Source organism: Cervus canadensis, chromosome X (assembly GCF_019320065.1).
Source record: "Cervus canadensis isolate Bull #8, Minnesota chromosome X, ASM1932006v1, whole genome shotgun sequence".
NCBI lineage: Eukaryota > Metazoa > Chordata > Mammalia > Artiodactyla > Cervidae > Cervus > Cervus canadensis.
In genome coordinates, this window is record NC_057419.1 from 114,977,363 (window position 1) to 114,999,709 (window position 22,347).

At 39.3% G+C, this 22,347-nt stretch overlaps 3 protein-coding genes across 4 annotated transcripts in view; 2 read left to right on the plus strand and 1 right to left on the minus strand.

Moving 5' to 3' along the window:
* The window catches only part of STK26 (serine/threonine kinase 26), a 67,994-nt gene extending 65,395 nt beyond the window's left edge, over nucleotides 1-2,599 (plus strand). Inside the window, exon 12 of the mRNA XM_043457677.1 lies at nucleotides 814-2,599. Within this exon, the coding sequence (XP_043313612.1) occupies nucleotides 814-838 (25 nt within the window). The 3' untranslated portion in view covers nucleotides 839-2,599. The remainder of the gene's footprint in view (nucleotides 1-813) is intronic.
* FRMD7 (FERM domain containing 7) overlaps nucleotides 1,151-22,347 on the minus strand; it is a 64,299-nt gene continuing 43,102 nt past the window's right edge. For both annotated transcript variants that reach the window (XM_043457675.1, XM_043457676.1), the window contains exons 6-12: nucleotides 14,633-14,747; nucleotides 13,927-14,074; nucleotides 9,882-9,977; nucleotides 8,378-8,541; nucleotides 6,911-6,979; nucleotides 6,717-6,792; nucleotides 1,151-5,644 (exon numbers count right to left, since the gene is read on the minus strand). In XM_043457675.1, coding sequence (XP_043313610.1) covers nucleotides 4,550-5,644; nucleotides 6,717-6,792; nucleotides 6,911-6,979; nucleotides 8,378-8,541; nucleotides 9,882-9,977; nucleotides 13,927-14,074; nucleotides 14,633-14,747 — 1,763 coding nt within the window. In that variant the 3' untranslated portion in view covers nucleotides 1,151-4,549. The remainder of the gene's footprint in view (nucleotides 5,645-6,716; nucleotides 6,793-6,910; nucleotides 6,980-8,377; nucleotides 8,542-9,881; nucleotides 9,978-13,926; nucleotides 14,075-14,632; nucleotides 14,748-22,347) is intronic.
* LOC122434670 (NADH dehydrogenase [ubiquinone] 1 beta subcomplex subunit 1-like) lies at nucleotides 14,799-18,948 on the plus strand. Its single transcript, XM_043458293.1, is given in 3 exon segments — nucleotides 14,799-14,887; nucleotides 18,686-18,878; nucleotides 18,880-18,948. Coding segments are annotated over 3 exon segments (351 nt in total).

Here is a 22,347-nt window from a genome sequence, read left to right on the forward strand (position 1 = left end):
TAGACAAAAGGTGAGGGGGCATATTCTTATTTGGACCTTTGTAAATACCATTTAGGAATGCTTTCATTCTTGCCACTCTTCTTATCACAGTGCTATTCACAGTTTCAGTGCTATAGTTCATTAAGTTTAACCCCCATAGGAAAAGTTAAGGAAAGGATTTTAGGTAGAGAAACTCAAATGAAGATTCTGAAAAGTTCTTATGGTTGATTTCAGTTTCTATACTGTCTCTTGAACTGTTGCTTTAACTTTGTTCACACTCAGTAAAGTTCTTACATTTAATTGTTAAATTCCCTTTTAAAATGCATATACAAACACAACTTCTTAGCTCAAGCAAGTTATAAAGCAATACTAATCTTAGCCTTAATCCCATTATATGGCTTCTCGGTGTATCTTTATATTTGTTTGTATTTGTGATGCTGCTGGGATCAAGTTGGAACAAACTATACAGCTGTAAAACATACTCTCCTAGATCTTTTTAGCTGATAAAGCCTATTTATATTCATCAACTAAAACCCCTCTTAAAATCCCTTAGTTTTTCTTAATTTATTTATTTTAATTGGAGGCTAATTAAAATCCCTTAATTTTTAATGAAAACCTCCCTTCTCTTTTCCAGTTTGCAAACAAATCAATTGGAAGTTGTAAAATCAGACATAGAAGGGATTTTTTTTTAACTTCCTTATATTTTAGCATCTGTATGATGAGACCCAATACAGTTTTGTCTGCTGAATCACTTCCTTCACTGGAGAGTTCATACAGATAGAAGATAGACACATGCATACTTATACATCATTTAAGTTTTTCCTAATTTTATAGGTGTTCAACAGATGAATCCCCCTAAGAAACTTCTCGTTATTGGCTTCTATTTCATATGGACCCAGAGAAACCCACCAAAGCTACTTCAAGCTTAACAATGCTTAACTCATGAGCTCCATGTGCCTTTTGGATCTTTGCAACATTGAAGATTTGGAAGAAGCTATTCAACTATTTTGTGATGGTGTTTATCATTTTCTATTTTAAAGAGATTATTTTGTAAGGAGTAACTTTTAATACTATAGTTTCACCTGTATTCTAGTAAATGTTTGAGACAGTTTTGCTTTTAGGTATCATTATTAATTAAGTTACTAGGATGAATACTTTTCATGTTTTGATCTTTAGTTAACTGTACACTCATGAAACATACAGGTTGTTCAAAGTCATCGTAAATATTCAACTTTTATAATCATCAAGCTTCAAAAAGCTTTTTTTTTTTTAAACACAGCATATTCTAAAAATGACTATTGGTGGGGAAGCAGAAACAAGCCACACATTCTTAAAACAGAAGTTTTTGATAAGCTCTTAGAAATGAAACCTGGAAAAGTATTGATGTTTCTACGAAGTGGGTATGATATTCCAGGCAGCTCAATAATGATTACATTTGAGAGCCCTGCGTCTGTAGTGTTTAGAGGCAACATGTAGCAACAGAGGTACCTCTTGTGTGCAGTATTTACTTTCTCTTATAGAAGAAATGGTTGATCCTTATTTAACATGGTTGGGAAGTTAAAGCAATACCAATTAGCCAAGGATGGATTTTTGGTAATACTGGAAGAATAAGGATTCATTTAAAAAATCAACTCAAATCGCATATTATATGAGTGAATTTGGGGAGCTTAAAAGAAGCTGATTATCATGTGATTATAAATACCTGGTCAATAGGTATGAATATAATTTACACCAGCATATTTTTGTCATGGTCTTAAAATGTCCTATAAACTATTTATACATTTTTGTTCTTCATAACTATCCAATACATACGCATCATTTGTTCATTTTTGATAGGGTATTTAAATAAGCATTTTCTAATTCATATGAAAATAATCATAGTACTGGATGATTTCTGTCCGTACAAAGGTAATTTAGATTGTACAGTTAATTTTCAGTTATATTTATGGTACTGTTACGTGGGTAATACCCTTTTCTTATAAGCCCAGTATATATATTATGCCTGCCTAAGTTCTGAAGTGGGGCTGTATTTCAGTAGTTGTAGAATTATTGATATTAATTAGTTTTGATAGTTTATGTTTTATTGTTTGAGTCTGCACAATTTGGGTTTTGCACAAAAGTCATTTTAATAAAGCTCAATAACTGCCAAATATTAGAAGATGTTCTTCAAGTGAAGAATAAGTTTTTAGTCAGTGGCCATTACCTCCTTCTCTTTTGTAATAATACAGACACTTGAATAAGTTGTTGTTGTGTCATATGCCAAGAAAATGTTTTCATTGGTGCCTATACTGTAATAATTACTTTTAACACATTGTATTTTGAAGTAATAGTTCAGTGAAAATTTTCACCTGCTAACTAACTGAAACTCAATCACAGTTTATAATTTGCAGAGGCCTGGTAATAATTTTGCAACTCATATCATGTATCAAATGAATATTTTTATAAAAGTAAAATCAACAAATTTTTAAATTGATTATTTGAAACTTTCAGCACAGCTGCATTATGAATAGAAAATCGTATTGCTTATTCATTTTAGTTATTAGTCCTGTAAACTGTTTGTGGGTAAGCATACTTCAGTGTTTTAGAGGGATTTAAAAATAAATATTTAAATTTCATGGTCCTTAATGTTTGTTTTTTTGAGGGGTATGGTATTTTAATTGTTTCAAATTATTTCTTCTTTCTCCTTTCATTTATTGTTGGAACTTTAACATCAGCGTTTCCGTTGGAAACTAGAAGATATTCTTCACAATTTTATTATGCATTGATTATAGCTCCAATGGACTATAATCAGAATATCTGATTTCTGTCCTGCTTGAATATCTGTCATGATTTCTGTCTCCTGTCCTGACAAAATTATTAATAGAGTCCTCTTTTACTCCAAAATGTCCTTATTAGGTTAGACAGTAAATTATATGGTCACCCTAATATAGTTTTATTAGGAAATCTTATACAGATTTGAACCCTGTATTTCTCTGGGGGAAACAAATTGTGCAAAGATTTCTGGAAATTGAGATGAGAAACAGCATATAATCATAAAGGAATTTGGGTTTTTCCTATAGAAAAGGTCAGAGATGAACTTAATGTAGCTTTGAGTATCTATATGATTAATACATAAGTGATTGGGCCTCATATATTCTTATTATGAAATAGCTATTGTAGACTTGTGAGTTATTGGGTTTGGTTCCAGGAGCAGGAAGGAAAGTGCTGGAATGTTGAAAAGCAGTAGAGTGAGGTTTATTAAAAGGGATTTTTCTGGTGTAAGGACTAGGAGAGTAAGAAAACTATTCCATCTACCTTTTATCCATTCAGTCATATATAAAAATAACTTGCTTATATAATTGCATAATTTCTTTGATGTCATTACCTAACATTATCTTGTAAATATGTTGCACTTACCATTAAAACAAAAAAAAGAAGATAAAGTTCTCAAATAGAATGCTATACCTTCCAAGGGGGAATAATAGAGAAATCCCGAATGGGTCAAGAATAGAATTTTGGTTCATTAACTCAGTGTGGAGTATTATCCTTTTTCTTTTAAACCCCATTTCTGCCACTTCTCCATCCCTGACTATACATTTTCACCTGCTTCCCTCCTTTTCCTTGTTCTCTAACTGTGCCTTCCCTTAATTATAGGCTAGAGCCAATCACTTCTGAAATTGATTAAAACAAAAGGAAGTTCATACTTACAACTTATTTTTTAAGTAAATGGGTTTCCATCACTCTTTATTAAAATGCTATTCATCTCATTTCCTTGCCTACATGCATGCAACAAGATATGGGAAAAAAATAAATTCCTGCAGAAGAAATTAGATTAACAGACCAACATGTTAACTTTTATCTTTCACTACATATTATAGCTAGTTAAGAATAGAGAATAAGTCAAACATTATATTGTCCTCATCAGCAGATGTCTGGTTTTAGAAACTGACCAGTTCATGAATTTCCAAGGTTTAGAATTCTGCCAAGTCCTAGATTAACTATAAGCTTGTATTCTGTTGAAAGGATCTATGTTCCTTCTGTTCCTGAAGTACAAGAGGGCCATGCTCCCTGTAATATATGTTATAAAAATTGACAACTTTTAACATAAAACAGAACCATTTTTACTGGGCCCCACACAAGTAATGAGGACTGAAACCTTTAGTTGCAGTGTTGTTTAAGAACAGAATGATCAACACAGTCAGTCTGTTATCACTAAATGATATCAGAAGCCAATTTTGTATGCCAGTCCATATTGTTACTGTTCTTATTGTTCTTCGGTGTTGAGGAGCCTGACCTTCATTTATAATGTCTCTATGGGGAAATGTATAATAGAGATGACAAATACCCACCTCACTCTGCCTCAGGGCTGGTGAGAAAAGGGCATGTTCCAGAATGATTCAGAGGGAAGAGAAGAGAGGCTTGAGGAATGAGGCAGTAGCTGGATCTTTCATAAGCTAGGTGCCCAAGCTTAGAAGATTCCCTTAATACTAGTGAATAGTAACAAAGAAAATGGTTTTTGCAGAAAGTGCCTTATGTTTCACCTAAGTGAGTAACATGGAACTGGTCTGGACATGTTCATAGGGTTCACATTTTAGGCTAAAAAGTAATTACATGGTTTTTGCAAAGTCCTATCTTCAGTAGTTGACGTATCAAAAGAAACATCTTCATCTTCTTCATCTAGCTGTAGACTACCAGAAGACAAGCGGATTCTGGCCATGGGTGACCTTATCCCTTTGTCATATAAAGAGTAGTAGTCTGGTTTAAGAATCTCTGACTCAGAATCACTGGATTCACTAGGCACATACCTTTCTGTAGCTCCCTGATCCATTAAAACTGTTGGAAACTCCTGCTCTGCAAACATATATGTAAACAGGTCAGCTTTACGACTGAGAGCAGGACAAGGCCCTAAGGGTCTAAATTCTGACCCAAAAGGAAATCGGATCGTTTTCATGTCTGATTGGCTCTGGGAACGTTTAGGGGTTGGCTCTTGAATGTTATATGCAAATACATCTCCTATCGTTGGATCTTGCTCTTCTAGATCTACATTCACATTGCTCCTACCAGTAGTCCTGGCCATAGCTTCTTGGAGTTCTTGAAAGTCTTGCTGAAAGCTCTTCATTCTGATGTTCCTTGGGCTTCTTTTGGCTGACTTCACTGCAGTAGACTGTAGACAGCTGTCTGGTCCTTCCCTTTCCTCTGCCATGATTGGAGACCGCCTGGGCACCTGGGGTGGTCTGTCCACATAAAAGAAGACTTGGGGAGGCATAATATCAACCTGCTGACCAGTACAAGGAATATAGGGCACATCTGTGTAAGTAAGCTGCCTTGCTGGACTCACTTTGCTTGTAAGGCCAGAAGATGTGCTCATGGGATTGTCAGCAAACTTAGAGCTTGTTTGGAAGGAGCTTAGAGGACTCCTTTCCTCAAAGTAGTCTCTGGGATCAGTGTCAGGATCAGGGTCAGTGGTAAAGACTGGGTCTGTATAAATAAAAGGGAACGAGGAACTGCTTTGGGACTGATGTAATGATATGGGATCTGCCTCTGGTTTGGAATGCTCCAGCTCAGCGGCAAACGTCACCTCCACTGCGGAGTTTCTCCTCCTGCTGTCCAGCACAGGCTCAGAGGCGTGCACTCCATTCACAGCTCTGCAGTACCCACTGCCGTAGCCTAGTCTCAGATCTTCCACCTTGAGAGAAAGGACAGGTGGGTGAAAGAAGGAAAGAGCCATTTGGTTGGGGCGGGGACAGGGGTCTAAATCAGCCTTTGACTTCGCAAAGGTAGTTTTTCACAAAGTCATTTCAACCCATGTTCTCTGCCAGGGTTGATAAATACATACACAAAAGCTTCTAACTTGGACCGCATCCCAATATATGTGCTGAAAAATAGATGCAACATTACTCTTTCTCAACACCATCACACTCCCAGCCTCCACATTCTCTATCTACTTGAGCCCCAGCATTGTACTTCAAGCAGTGTGGCTGAGTAGCTGTATTCTCGAGCCAGGAGTTCTGCCCTTTGGTCTTGGCTTGGCTCTGTCTTTACTTGCTGTGTGACCTCAAGTAAGTCTCCTAACCTCCCTGTTCCAGCCTCCTCCCTCCCTTCTGTAAAACTGTGGGGAGGAGGGCTGTGAATGGCAGGAGACGGTTAAACATTTGATGGTACTTTCCAGCATTATAACTCTGTGATGCCTTTCAGATAAAAACTGCCTCTGACTTGAATGAAGACAGAGTTTATGAGACCTCTAATTAGATTTTTTTTAGGGAGAGCAAAAGAAAAATGAACATAGTTCATACTATAAAACTCAGATGAAGCCATCATCTCACAGTTCCAAGAGAATAGCACTTTGTTCTTAAATTAACAAAATTACATAGCAAAAGTACTTTAAAATCTTAACCCAAGATCTCATAGCTTCCTCTAAGCCTTAAGATTTTCATAGGTAAAAAGGCAAAGCTTTTAGTTTCAAAAATACAAAGCCATAGAAATTCATTTGGATCTGCATTTTGCAAGATGTTAGCAATACAGGTTGCAATATGAAGTTGTACCAGATCTTGTCAGTCCATACAGTACACACAGCAATGTACCCAACAGTCTTCTATTGGCTGGAGATATTTAGCTCACAGACCCCAGGAAGTTAGCCTATTTGATCACAGTAACCTTTTTACATACTGGGAGATTCTGGCACAGTCAATTCTTGGAAGCATTTGAAATGTGGATGCATTACACTTACGTAAAGAAGAAGAAATTTTCAAAAACCTTACTTGTTTCGACACATCAGAGAGGAGGTCTGGGGAGGACCTGCACTGTCGTTCATGGTACTGGGATGGGTAATGTTTCCTGAAATCCCCAAACAGAGAAGGAACTGAAATAGTCTTCATGTGAATACAGGACCCCTCTAACACTCTAAATTCAACTTAAAAAATTACCATCACAGAGAGAAACAAAACCAGGTTACCTTTCAAATGGCAAGCTCTTCAACCTCCCTTTTTTTCCATATTCCAAAAGTTGCCTTTGGGTTCTTCCACTGTGAGAAAAATGAGATAAACTAGTTTATGAATGCTCTTCATAAGCCAGTAGGCTACGAAAACTCAAAAGCATCATTTATTGTTGAAACCAAAAGAGTCTGGATGAGTGACATATGTCATGAATCTCTGACCACGTTGCTGTGCTGTGCCTAGCAGCCCAGTCATGTATGACTCTTTGCGACCCCATGGACTGTAGCGCGCCAGACCAGCATGTTATTAATATTCATTTATCCAAGAATCGGGCAGAGCAACCTCAACTACTCAGAAGCCAGAAAATTTTTTAAAGCGTCTGAACAGGCCTATTTAATAGGTACAAACTCTGGCCTTGAAAACTAATATACTTTCCTTTAAAGGCCTTTCCCCTTCCTCCAAATTTACATGTAGTTTCTATTAAGGCTATGTGTCTGGTTTCCCTACCCATGACAGGAGAAAAACACCTAACTAAACAGTAGAAGAAAGTTGCTCCAGTCAGACATACACTAGCAAAGAAAACCAGCTGACTGCTGGGAGAAACACAAGAACCAAAAAAGAAATCAGGAGCATAATAAAACCCCGAAAGTCAGGGCCATTTATCACTCTGGTGCAGGCTCTGACATGCTACCCCGGCCCTGAGGTCGCCGCTGTACCGCAGCTGCTGGCAGAGGATAATAAGCACTGTTGATAATAACTCAGGTCATTAAGAAAAGGGCGAAACATGCTTCGTATCATCTGTTTAAGAAGACAGCGATTTGTAGAATACATTTTGGAATGATTCCATAAAAATATATACATTGTAAAAATCCCACTTTTTACTGAGGCAGGCTTCTACTACTTGAAAAATCCTTTACGGGAAGCATTGAATTAGAATTCTTATCTTAGCTAAGAGTTTGAAAGTGTCTTTCAAAGAATTCCTAGGCTGGTGGATTCAAGTAAAAACAAGTTCTTATTTCGATCTCGCTTCCTTTTCTCCAAGGTGTTAACGTGTAGTATGGAGCCTCTACTACTATATTGTTCAACCTCTCTAATCCCTTAGGCCCTACAGGGCTTTCTCACCCTAGCTTTTGCCTAACCATAACCAAAAGGATGTTGTTGAACTAGCCCTCCCATGGCTAGCATGTAAGTTGCACATAAGGAAAACAGTCGGTTCATTGACTACATTTTCTCCACAGTATATGCCCCTCTATCCTTGCAGAAATTCTAATCTAACCCCTTAAGTGGGGTGCACTCCTCCCCCTGCCTCTCTGTTAGAAAATATTGACTTAATGAGTTACCCAGAGAATGATCAGTTAAGGATATCATCCTTTATGTGATTGAAATGGATTCTTTATTGCTTCTAGAATTCAAGCTGTTCCTACTGCCTTCCCTGTTACTGAAAAGAAGTTGTGTGTTTAGTTTGCTTATGTGCAATATTTAATTACCTGTAGCGGAAACTGGAACCTTTGCTGCAGAGCAGGGTTTTGGGCTTTGATTTGGGCTCTTCAGAAAGTCTGAAGAAAGCGTGGTACTCCACACAGGTTTTCCAGAAAGCCTTGCAGGCATCTCGGCTGGCCATGGTGAACTCCAAAGTATCTTTGCACAACACCTGTATAAACCAATTTCCATCAAGCAAAACATCCTTCAAGAATATCAAAGACCTTCAAATCCCAACCCCTGCCAAACTATTGGTCCAGGGTCCACATCCAGCTTCTGATTTTCCACTTGGCTCCCTTTAGGCTTCACACCTACTGAAATCAAATGATTGGCAACCTTCCGAGGAACAGACAGGGCCACTGCTCAAAAACAGAGCCTTCTCTATGAAGCAAGCCTTACTCTGCACACCCTCCTCACCTCACACCCCCTTTTACCCCCTCTTCTCTGCCAGGAACATTTTATGAAGTTGTAAATTAGGTTAAAATGAACATCAAAGGGCACCCTTTCAAGGTGACAAGAAGTTATAAATGACCAACAGGAAAGGGGGAGGGAGGAGATTTTTCTTACAAATGGTAGGCTTTATAGGATGACTGCATATACACGAGTCTTTGTAACATACCAGCTAGAAACATTTCTCCCTCTTTATGCTGCCTTGTTCTATGATGCTCTGTGATGCTCATTTAGCATCTCCTAATCTGCTGCAGAGGAGCTTGGTCTTATAGACCTAAAGTACAAGTTTGCCCCATCCCCTGACTTACTATATATCCCCAATACACTTTGCTCCTCCCCTTCTCCCATTCCTCTCCAGGTCTCTGGATACAGCCCTTGGATTTTCCACAAGCTTCACGCTAGATTCAGTCTTCTGAACTGCTCACATGAATATTTTTATCCAAGGCTAAGATCCGGAGCATGACTTATCTTTAGGTCAAAAAAGTAGCTGATACACATCTTCCATTTCCTTTAGAGTCACAAAAATTCTTTCTAGCCCCTTTGTCTCACCCTGTACAATGCAGCCTTGCCCAATAATTGCTTCTTTGGCTTAATATATACCCAATCCCCACATCCCGCTTTGGGAAAGAGTAGGTGTTCAGTTATTTGGCACATAGTAGGTGTTCCTTTTTTTTTTTTTTTTTTGCTTTAGGAAAGATGAAAATACTTTATAAAATCAAGCAAATAACTTTGAATGAATATGGGCACAGTCTTAGATCTGGGCACCCTCATTTGACTTAGCAAATCCCTGAAAAATGATGTCAAGGAGACTTGTCTTTCATCCCAGCAACCCCATTTTCCTATTGCTTTACTCATTCTGAACTGCCAATAGGATTTCTTAGTGTTTTGCCTTTAGTGAAAATCTGACCAAAGCTCTGGTTTATTTATATAGAGGCAAAAGAGGAAGCACATCACCGGTTGGGGCCAGCCAGCTTTCACCACTCACAATCCAACCATTTGCAGAAACAACCAAGAAATCTCAAGTGAGTAGAAAGTAAAAGAATTTATTCAAAAGCTACTTACCAAGATGTTGGCATGAAGTTTGATGAGAAAATGCTTTCTCTTAAAACTCAATTTTCGGATTTTAGCCCAGTTGAAAGTATTGATCTTTGTATTTCCCTATAACGAAACACATGGCAGATTTCAGGATGAATATCAGCACAGGCTGGTTTGTAAGACAGTGTGAATCTGTTGGAAAATATATCACATGAACAGGGCTATCCTTGATCTATCTCTTGTATAGACTGATCCAGTTGTATTAGGTAGAAGCTATGGCCAGAGAAGGCATTCTAGGTGGGACACAAACCTGCTCTGAAATGCAAGTAAAAAGGGAAAGGTTTCTAACCAGAATAGGGAGGTCACAGAAAAAACTACTTTGGCAACTAAGGTCTGTCTGGTCAAAGCTATGGTTTTTCCAGTGGTCATGTATGGATGTAAGAGTTGGACTATAAAGAAACTGAGCGCTGAAGAATTGATGCTTTTGAACTGTGGTGTTGGAGAAGTCTCTTGAGAGTCCCTTGGACTGCAAGGAGATCCAACCAGTCCATCCTAAAGGAGATCAGTCCTGGGTGTTCATTGGAAGGACTGATGCTGAAGCTGAAGCTCCAATACTTCGGCCACCTGATGCGAAGAGCTAACTCATTGGAAAAGACCCCAATGCTGTGAAAAATTGAAGGCAGGAGGAGAAGGGGATGACAGAGGATGAGATGGTTGGATGGCATCACTGACTCGATGGACATGAGTTTGAGTAAACTCCAGGAGTTGGTGATGGACAGGGAAGCCTGGTGTGCTGCAGTCCATGAGGTCACAAAGAGTCAGACACGATGGAGGGACTGAACTGAACTGAGGGGTTCCCTGCTTTTAAAAAGTTTGCTTTTATTACACGAAAAGCCCACATTATTACCTCTTTTCACTGACTGAAAGAAATCCAAAGAGGAATTTTGCTCTTACCAAAAAAAAAAAAAAAGGCAAAAATAAAAATCAGCATTTGTTTTGCATCAAGGTGTTATAAAGTAGTGCACATTCCAATAAGTAAGAGTGGCATCTCTATGCTCCTTCCCCAGGAACTACACTCCACTCAGCAGCTCAGCATCCAGTCAGTACTTTATCTCGATTTATCTTGTGCATCCATTAGGAAGGTGTGTCCTCAGGTTAATGCTTCTTCACTTTACACCATGTCAGCTAGGAAAGGTTTCATAGGAATGCTCTACTTTCGAAGCAGGGGAAACCTGCATTTCAATAGCTTCTCATGGGAAAAGACCCTGATGCTGGGAAAGATTGAAGGCAGGAGGAGAAGGGGATGACAGAGGATGAAATAGCTGGATGGCATCACCGACTCGATGGACATGAGTTTGAGCAAGCTCCAGGAGTTGGTGATGGACAGGGAAGCCTGGCGTGCTACAGTCCATGTGGTCACAAAGAATCGGACACGACTGAGTGGACTGAACTGAACTGAATAGCTTCTCTAATCTCACTCCTTCCTGTATTTCCAGATTGAACTGCTTAAAAAAATCCCATTTATCCTGCCACCTCATTTACTCTAAGACCTTCAATAGCTCCTCACTCACGGCCTGCATCAACTCGAAACTCTTTTGGCTGGATTTTCTTGCCCTTATATTGACTATAACTTTGATCCCATTACTCCCAGAAAGCACCTTTCCATCCAACTCTGTACCTTTCCCACTGCCCCCATAGGTCTCCTCATTCCCCATGGCAAGCCTTCTTGCCAGCTCTGGTAGCACCTCGTCTAGGATATTCTATATCACTGTCACAACCCACACACATTTCCAACTCCTCTGAATTCCTTTAGCTCTCCTGGACTACCCGAACAGATTAACTCTTTATTCACATGGTCCAAAATCAAAGGAGGTACAACAATAAATACATTGAGAAGTCTCACTCCCACCAGTGTCACTCCTATCTCTGTCCCCATCTAATCATTCTCTACAGGCAACCACATTATTCTATTGTGTATATTACTTGTGCAACTAAAGTAAATAGGATAGATTAGCTTTTGATTATTTATTGTCTGATATTGACCATTATTTCTCTGGTCTTTCAGAATCAATTGTGACTATCTTAATGACAGGAGCCATGTGTCATGCTTAATGTTAGCTTCTTAATTATGTCATCTTTTATCCTTTTCACCACAGTTCAGGTGGCTCAGACGGTAAAGTGTCTGCCTGCAATGCAGGAGACCCGGGTTCGATCCCTGGGTTGGAAAGATCACCTGGAGAAGGAAATGGCAACCCACTCCAATATTCTTGCCTGGAAAATTCCGTGGATTGAGGAGCCTGGTGGGCTACAGTCCACAGGGTCACAAAGAGTCGGACACGACTGAGCGACTTTGCTTTATCCTTTTCAGGGCCTTTGCCCATGTGCCCTTTCCCTGGAACACCCTCCTTCATCTGCCAACCTTATCTCTTTGGTCTTGCTTAAATGTTAAGTCCCTTTCACATGTGTTACCATATCATCCTGTGTTTCTTCTAGCACAAAGCATATCACATTTTTTATAATTACTTGCTTAACTGTCTTCCTTCTACTAGAATTTAAGTTCCATGAAGTCAGGATCATTCCTATTTACCTCTGTAGCTCTAGTGCCTAGCACAGAGTGAATGTACAATAAATATAGTGATAGATGAATGGATTGCTTCCCAACTATAAATATACTCAAACTCATTGAATTGTACCATTAAAACAGATGAATTTCATGGTATGCAAATTATAGCTCAATGAAACTGTTTTTTAAAAAATAATACAATAGAAGGCACTCAGTACATGACTATTCTTTGACTAGATTTCATGTAGGACAAAATAGACCATCTGTGTTGTTCCCAACTGTCCACAGAAGTAGTCACACTGAAAGAGATCACAACCAACATGATGACCTTGCTCCCCTCCCCTCACCCACTTCTCGCATGCAACAGGAAATAGCAAGAATCAGGATCAGCAAGAATGATCCATGTATATGTAAAACTGAATCCCTTTGCTGTATACCTAAAACTAACACAACACCGTTGATCAACTACATTTCAATATTAAATAAAAAGCTGAAATAGTTATTACAGGATAGTGGTTATATTTCCCTGAGCTGTATAATATATCCTTGTTGCTTATCTTTTAAAAAAATGAATCAGAGTTAGAGTGGACTGGGTAAAACTTCCCTCCTGGGTGAACAGGTATGCCTGTGATCCATTGGGTCTTCTGGCCATCAATGTGAGTGTCATGCTATAAAGTTTACAACCAAATAAATTAAAAAGTGAAGATTTTCATAGCCAAGCCTGTACCTGACCGGCTTTGTGACTTATTTCAGTGCTATAATTCGGTCCTGGAGGACAGTGGGTCCGAAGCCATCCCTTGCTTTCTCACAAGGGGTTCACTCCCAAACCTGTCCAGGCATGTGCCTATCATTCTGAAGGTTCTTAAACTTTAACTTGGATCTGAATTCACTGAATATTCACAGATATAGAAGTCTAAACAGAATGAAAAACTGTTGAAAATAGCCTCTGGCCCCATTCCTAGACGTGAGGATTAATGATGATGGAGGACCAGAGAGCTCTGAGTTGGTTTCTAACCTGGCAAACAGAATCCTGGGGAAAGGATGAGTCTGTTAACAGTAAAGATTTCTTGCAGGGTTGGGCGCCAATGCCCTACTTGTTAGCACCGGGCACCTCCAACTTAACTAGTAACTGAGTGGGAAACTCTTTGGGCTGTTTCTGGCGGATTTGGACAGGCTGAATGCACTTTATGTCACAAGCTGGGCTTTTAGGATGCCAAAATCTGTATTCTTCGTTAGGGTCTAAAAGTTCTGAAGAGCCTCTTGACTTCCTCTCTCCACCATGCTGGCTTGATCTAACATGTGAGCTTCTGAGAAAACAGTCAGGTCTAGGTTGCAAAAGGAAAACAGAGTGCATCAAGGGGAGGGAGCTTACCTCAAACTCTTCCAAGCACTGTCTCCCTTTCTGGCTGGTGGGAAAATTCAGGGGAGGGGTCACCTTGAGAATGGACACTCAAGTTTGAGCCAAGATAACCCCAAAAGCTGAGGACTTGAAAGGAAAGGAGCTGTTACCCGTAACACCAGTACACCCATGTGAGCAACAGCCAGCTGGATCTGCATCCCTTCACCATCGCTGGCGGGGTGTGGCCTGATGCCATACATGTCCAGCTTCCTCGCTATGTCCAGCAGCAGAATATCAGATTCAGCTGGGCTCCTGCCACTGCAAGGGGAAAGAATTTATGAGCCTAATAAATGCAGCAAGAAAGACACCTCCACCCCGAGAGTTCCAAGAGGAACTCAATGTTTTCTTGAGCCTGTGGTGTTAGAGAAGACTCTTGAGAGTCCCTTGGACTGCAAGGAGATCCAACTAGTCCATCCTAAAGGAAATCAGTCCTCAATATTCATTGGAAGGACTGATGCTGAAGCTGAAGCTCCAATACTCTGGCCACCTGATGCAAAGAACTGACTCATTGGAAAAGACCCCGATGCTGGGAAAAATTGTAGGCAGGAGGAAAAGGGGACGACAGAGGATGAGGTGGTTGGATGGCATCACTGACTCAATGGACATGAGTTTGAGCAAGCTCTGGAAGTTGGTGATGGACAGGGAGGCCTGGCGTGCTGCAGTCCTTGGGGTGGCAGAATTGGGCATGACTGAGCAGCTGAACTGAACTAAACCAAGCTTCCCTGACTTAAAAGCTTGCTTTTAAGAGTCTGTCCCTGGCTTCAGTCTTTCCTGCCAGGGGAACAGGTGGAAACAGGTGCCAGTGAAAGAACTTACATGTGCTTCTGATGGAAGTGCACGATCTTGCTCTCTAAATCATCTTGGTTTGGTAAGTACCGGGTTTGTGCCAAATGTTTCCTATCTGTTTCTTCATGAAAGTCTCCCAGTTCTGCTGCATGACAGAAAAGTGACATTTTTCACATTACCATTGATGAGTTAAGCAATGGAGCACCCAACAGACCCTCTGACCTCCCCCAAACAGCCCTTTCTTGGCGGCCAGTGCAGCCCTAGACCTGCCACCACACACTTGATGTATGTTTGTTTTGTTTTGTTTTAGGATATGAGTAGTGGGGGAAGAACTAACTGGTTCTTCTTCAAATCAGAAGCAGTGGGCTTTTATGAAGTCTCAACATAGGAAGTCACAGACACGGTGTAGGTCTTAGAGGCTCCAGGATCATAGATGAATGTTATTTTCTTCTCGCACATTCTGTTTATGATCTCTTCTATTCCTGATCAGTCCCTGTTGTGAGTTGAATTGTGTCCTCCCTCTCAAATTCGTATGTTGAATTCCTAAACTCCCATTACCTCAGAATATGACTGTGTTGAAAGACAGGGCATATAAAGGAATTATTATGTTAAAATGGGACAGTAGAATGGGCCCTAATCCAATTTGACTGGTGTCCTCCTAAGAAGAGGAAATTTGGACACACAGCCAGACACCAAGAATGCAGGTACAAGAGGAAAGACTGCGTAAGGATGTGTCAGGAAGGCAGCCATCTGCAAGCCAAGGTGGGAGGCCTCCGAAGAAACTGAAACTGCTGACTCTTCAATCTTTGATGTCTAGCCTCCAGAACTGTGAGAAAATAAATTTCTGTCATTTAAGTCGCCTAGTCTGTTATTGTTTGTTATGGTAACCCTGGCAAACTAAGACAGCCCCCTAACCTCACTCTGCATTGCTCCGATATTATTAAGGAGACTATAAATGCCAACTACAATGTAAGCCAGTCACAGCCATTCATCACTCTGTACATTGGGAATCTAGTAAAACCCCGCCATATGGAATCCCCAGTAGGTGAATCATTCTGGAAATCATTCTTGTTTTTCCAAATCACTGGAAGTTTATTCCTGCTCGTAACATTCTATTCTAAATGTATCCAATTTATTGTTATAAATGTCTATTATAACACTGTGACTACAAATGCAATTGAGGTAGATATTTACTGCCCCTACAGTAAATGGCTTGACGTTGTTATTTATTTATTTATTGGCCGCACCATGCAGCATGTGGGATCTTAGTTCCCTGATCAGGGATTGAACCCATGCCCCCTGCATTGGAAGCCCAGAGTCTTAACCAGAGGACCTCCAGAGAAGTCTCCTGTTTTGGTTTTTGAATTCTTACATGTTCTTTATAATTTTTAGGCCTTTTCACTCTGTGTCAGAGTCATAAGAATCACTTTCTTGTCATTGACTTCCCCTGAAGAAGTCTCTACTTGGTTCCAAATAATTGTTTCTAATCTACCATAAAATGGGAACCCAAAACAGTTTTTACAATTAAAATTCACATTTTAAATGAAAAAGAAAAAAGCTAATCCAGATATACAAACCTATTAGGATTTTATGAACTATAAGATTAAATAGACTCTCCATAGAATAATGTGGTGCTCCCCTATTGAGTAAAATTCATGGACATGGGGCATCAATTTTGAGTACTAGAAAGTTATTTTTCTTTTGTCTTGGTTTTCTATTGTGTTTTAGACAGATGGCATGCTCATTTTTAGATAGATGAGGCATGCTTGCATATTTAAAAAACCACATTAGAATGAAAATCTCTATATAACAAGCTGTTTTAAAAAGACCAAATCAATGGCTCTTTTACCTATTTCTGTTTTGCCCACATTGAAAAATGTACGAATCTCGTTCAAATTTAATCAGGCCCACCCATATGGTTTCACTAGTTAATTCTATCACATATTCAAATAAGATACAAATACCAATTTTTCACAGATTCTTCCAGAAAATAGAGTGAGGAACACTTACCAACTCATTCATGGGCCAGTATTACTCTGATACCAACACCAGACACAGACATCACAAGAAAACTGCAGATTAATCTCTCTCATGAATACAGAGGGAAAAAATCCTCAGCAAGATACTAGTCAACTGAATCCAGCAACATATAAAAAGAATTATACATCATGAGTAAGTGGGATTTATTCTAGGAGTGAGAGATCAGTTCAACGTGTGAAGGTTAATTAATGTAATATGTTATGTTAACAGAATAAAGGACCAAAAAACTCATTATCATCTCAATAGATACAGCAAAAGCATTGGGCAAAATCCAACATCAATTCATGATAAAAACATTCAATAAACAGAAAACTGAACAAAACATCTTCAACCTGACAAAGTTATTTATGGAAAGCCTACAGCTAATACTAAATGGTGAGAGACTGAGTACATCCCTCTAAAACCAGGAAAAAGACAAAAATATCTGCTCTTGCCACTTCTGTCCAACATTCTACCAGTGATTCTAGTCAGTGCAATCAGACAGGAAGAATATAAAGAATTTTCACTGAAAAAGAAGAGATAAAACTGTCTTTCCTTGTAAACAACACGGTCCTATGCGTAAAAAATCCTAAGGTATCTACAAAAAGCTACTAGAAGTAATAGATGAGTTCAGCAAGGTAGCAAGATAGAAGCTCAATATACAAAGTTTTTGGATTTGCATGTTCTGGCAAAGCACAATGAAGAAAGAAAACTAGAAAAACAATTCCATTTACAATAGCACATAAAGAAGAAAAGACCAATAAATTTAACAAAAGATGTGTAAAACTTGTGGGCTGAAAATTACAAAATATTGCTGAAATTTTTCAAAGGTCTATATAAATGGAGAAACATTTCAGATTCAAGGATTAGAAGACTCAATATTTATCAGATGGTAATTCTGTCAAAACTGATCTATAAATTCAGTGTAAGTCCCACCAAATTTGGGGGTAGAAACTGACAAGTGATCTTAAAATGAACATGGAAATACACAGGATGAAAAAACAACCGAAACAATTTGGAAAAAGAACAAAGCTGGAGAATATATACTTCTCTATTTCAAAGCTGAATACAAAGCTACAGTAAATGATACAGTGTGGTAATGGCATAAGCACACACATGTCAATGGAATATAGTTGACAATCTAGAAATAAGCCCTTACATTTATGGTCAGTTGGTTTTTTGACAAAGATGACAAGACAATTCAATGGGGAAATAATTGTGTTTTCAACAAATGGGAGAAATGGACATCCTCACGCAAAAAAAAAGAAAAGAAAAGAAAAAAATGAAGTTGAATTCCTACCTCACAATCATATGCCATGCAAACATACAAAAAAATTCAAAATGGATCATAGGCCTAAACCCAAGGGATAAACCCTAAAACAGTTCTAGAAGAAAACTGAGAGAAAAGTTCTTTTGATTTTAGGTTAGGCAAAAAGTTCTTAGACACAACACCAAAAAACATGATGGCCTAAAACATCTTAAGAAAGTGAAAGCCCATCAAAATTAAAAACTCTCACACTCCAAAAGACAGAATTAAAGAAATTAGGAGTTGGGAGGGGAGATGGATAGCTTGGAAGTATGAGATTAACAGGAATATACTACCATTTATATATATATATATATATATAATATATAAACAACAAGGAGCTACTTAAAGCACAGGGAACTATATTCAATATCTTGTAGTAACTTAGAAAAGAATCTGAAAAAGTATATATATGAGTGTATATCTATATGTGTATATATGTATATAGTACATATACATGTATATATGTGAACAGCTGACTCATTGGAAAAGACCCTGATGCTGGGAAAGGTTGAAGGCAAAAGGAGAAGCCAGCAGAGGATGAGATGGTTGGATAGCATCACCAACTCAATGGAGATGAATTTGGGCAAACTCTAGGAGATAGTAAGGGACAGGGAGGCCTGGCATGCTGCAGTCCATGGGGTCGCAAAGAGTTGGATACGACTTTGCAACTCAACAACAACAATGTATATCTGAATCACTTTGCTATGCACCTGAAAGTAACACAACATTATAAATCAACTCTACTTCAATTTAAGAAAAGAGAACAAGCTGGCGCCAGTGGCTGGGCTCACTGCTGTCCTTGGTCATGGGGTTTTTGTTGGCTCCAAGGCTGCAGCATTGATAATAAATTTACTTCAGGTTGTGCACGACCGCTGGGTACATATACTTGTCCCTATGGAATTTGCCTTTGGATGTTATCTAGACAAAAATAATGATGAAAAGCTAACCTGCCTTCCAGAACAGGAGTCTGTTATATAAAAAGACATTGAAATCCAATGAAGAAGTCACCTGGAAGTAAAGGCTGTGACTGAATCACAAAATGTTCACATTTTTTAAATTGTAAGAAAAATAAAAACACATTCATTATTTTAAAAAAAAGAGAGAACGCACACACGCATACACAAAGAAAATGAAGAGTCAAGCCACAGATTGGAAGAAAATTTCACAAATTACATAGCTCATAAAGGATTTTTATAAGAATATAGAAAAATCTCTTAAAGTCCAATAAGACAACATATTTTAAAATTGGCAAAAGATTTGAATAGGTATTTTACCAAAGAAAACATAGGCATGGTTAACAAAACAGATGAGAAGGCACTCAATATTCACAGTCATTGTGCACGCATGCTCAGATCCTAAGTCAGGTCTGCCTCTTTGTGACTCCAGGGACTGCAGCGCACCAGGCTCCTCTGACCATGCATGGGATTCTCAGGCAAGAGTACTGGAGTGGGTTGCCATGCCTTCCTCCGGAGGAGATTCCCTATCCAGGGATCAAACCCACGTCTCTTATGTCTCCTGCATTGGCAGGTGGATTCTTTACCACTAGCGCCACCTGGCGGAGAAGGCAATGGCACCCCACTCCAGTACTCTTGCCTGGAAAATCCCATGGACGGAAGAGCCTGGTAGGCTGCAGTCCATGGGGTCTCTAAGAGTCGGACACGACTGAGTGACTTCACTTTCACTTTTCACTTTCATGCATTGGAGAAGGAAATGCAACCCACTCCAGTGTTCTTGCCTGGAGAATCCCAGGGACGGTGGAGCCTGGTGGGCTGCCGTCTATGGGGTCGCACAGAGTCGGACACGACTGAAGCGACTTAGCAGCAGCAGTAGCAGCAGCAACACCACCTGGGAAGCCCTAAATTTACCTTAAGACGAGACAATTACATGCTTAGGAATCTGCCCAAGAGAAATGAACACACATGTCCACACAAAGACTTGTACATGAATATTCATAATATTATTCATAACAGCTAAACTGGAAACAGTCCAGACATCCCTGATCTGGTAAATAAACAAAATGTGGTACACCCATAAAATGGAATACTACTCAGCAGTAGAAAGGAACAGACTGCTGTGATTCATGTTAGAACATGCATGAATTTCAAAAACATTATGCTTGGTAAGAAAAGCCCAATGCCAAAGACCACATATTTTGTCATTGTGATTCCATGAAATGTCCAGAAAAGGCAAATTCACAGAAACAGAAAATAAATTAGTGGTTGCTGGGCTGAGCATGGGCAAATGGTCATGAGAGATCTCTTTTGGCACGATGGAAATGTTTGAAAACTGGGTTGTGGTAAAGGTTGCACAACTCTGTAAATTTACAAAATACCATTGAGTTACAGGCTTAAAAATGAGTGAATTTTATAGTATGCAAATTATACCACAATTGAGCTGTTTTAAAAAAAATAAATTAGACACATACACACATCACACACCAATCTTTCTGTATATTAAGCACAAGCCCTATGCTGACTCTAAGGAAAACATAGGAACATATAAGACCATGCTTTTTTTTCTCTTGACAATCTAGGAAGAGACCTATGATGTACAAATAGGTAAATATCATTAATGATAGAAGGCAGCACAGAGCACCAGCACCTTCACTGTGAGCATGCTGGTCCAAACTCCCACCCTGTCTCTCTCCTGCCATCGCCTGTTACCTGGTCTCCCCACTTCCACCATTCCTCATAAGGTCTATTTCCTCTCTTTTTTCAATTGAATAAATTTGACTATAACATTGTGTTACTTTGATACACTTATAGGTGGCAATATGATTGCTGTTGTAGCGATATTCATCACATTACATAATTATAATACAATATTACAGTCTATATTCATTATACTTTACATTAGATCACTATGGCTTATTTATGACTTGCCACAAGTTTCTGTTTTCACCACTGCAGCCAGCATGATGTAGTTAAAACCTAATTCAGATCATTTCACTCCTCTGCTTCAAATGCTATAATGGCTTCCCATCACATTTAGAGTAATATCCTATGTCTCAAATATGCTTTTTAAAATATTTTATTTTTATATATTTATTTGCCTACACTGGGTCTCAGTTGCAGCATATGGTTAGTTGCAGCATGTGGGATCTAGTTTCCCAACCAGGGATCGAACTGGGGCCCCCTGCATTGGGAGCACAGTGTCTTAGCCACTGGACTGCCAGGGAAGTCGATTTTCATACATTTTTAAGACTCTCCATGATTACTGTCTCCCTGTTTTCCTCAGTTCCGGCCAGCCATAAAGCCTACTTAATATTTCTTGTATATTCCTAGCATGTTCCCATCTCAGGCCCTTTGCACTGGATGTTCTCTGACTGAAACTCTCTTCCACCCAATTTCTGCATGGCTTGGTCTTTTACTTCCTCCAAGTCTTTGTTCAGCTGTTACCTTCACAGTGAAGCCTACCCTGACCACCTTTTAAAAAAATTCAGTACCTGCCCCCTGAATTTCCTTCTCTCCCTTCCATACTTCATGGCCTCCGGTGCACTTATCACCTACAAACATATTAATACATTATATATTTCCTTATTTTGGTCTGATTGTCTTCCACTGCCAAAATGTGAGCTACACGAGAGCAAGGATTTTTGTCGTTTATTTCACCGCTATGTTCCCAGTGCCTATAGTAGTACCTGGCATGTGGTAGATACTCAATAAATTTTTGCTGAATGAATGACAAAGAAGAGTTACTAAGGGTATTCATAAATGGAAGGCTTGTTTGGAATGTACAAATTGTGTTTGGGAGGAAGTCTGGCTAGAGCCAGAGGGGTGTGTAAGAGAGATTTAAGCAGATGACAAGGTCAGAATGTGGAGGCCCTTGAATGCCTGGAACATAAATATTAAATGAATAAATAAATGAGCAAATGAATCAGCAGCCTGGTTGGGTTCTGCACACCATCTTAGCATCCAGTGAAATAATCTGACCTGCATGGATTGTGAAGAGTTGACTCCTTGAAACTTCAGCTTTTTTCTGTGGAAAGAGCTTCTATTGGCAAACAAAATACCCTCTAGAAAAGCTGAAGTGTTCTGTGCTATGCCTGAAATGGCCACTAGGGAATGCTCAAATCCATAATGCTGAACCATTAAGAATGAAATTGGGCTCCCCCATCAAAGGCTGTCTGGGGAGCCCCAATCCTCTGACTGCTGATTTAGCAGGCAGATAAAGTAGAGAAGGATAAATCTTCCAATACTGTTTTCTCCATTTGCCATACCCCATCTCCCGACCCCACCCCAAGCACAATACTGGACATGTAGTTAGTGCCCTTGGCATTCAAGGCCCTTCAAAATGATGCTTAGTTTTTGGCCACCTCCCCTAAACAGACTCTATGATCGAGCTGTACTTAAGCTGTATTCTCTGTATATACTTCCTTCTTGTACCATCACCCCCCACCTTTTTTTTTTTTTTTTTT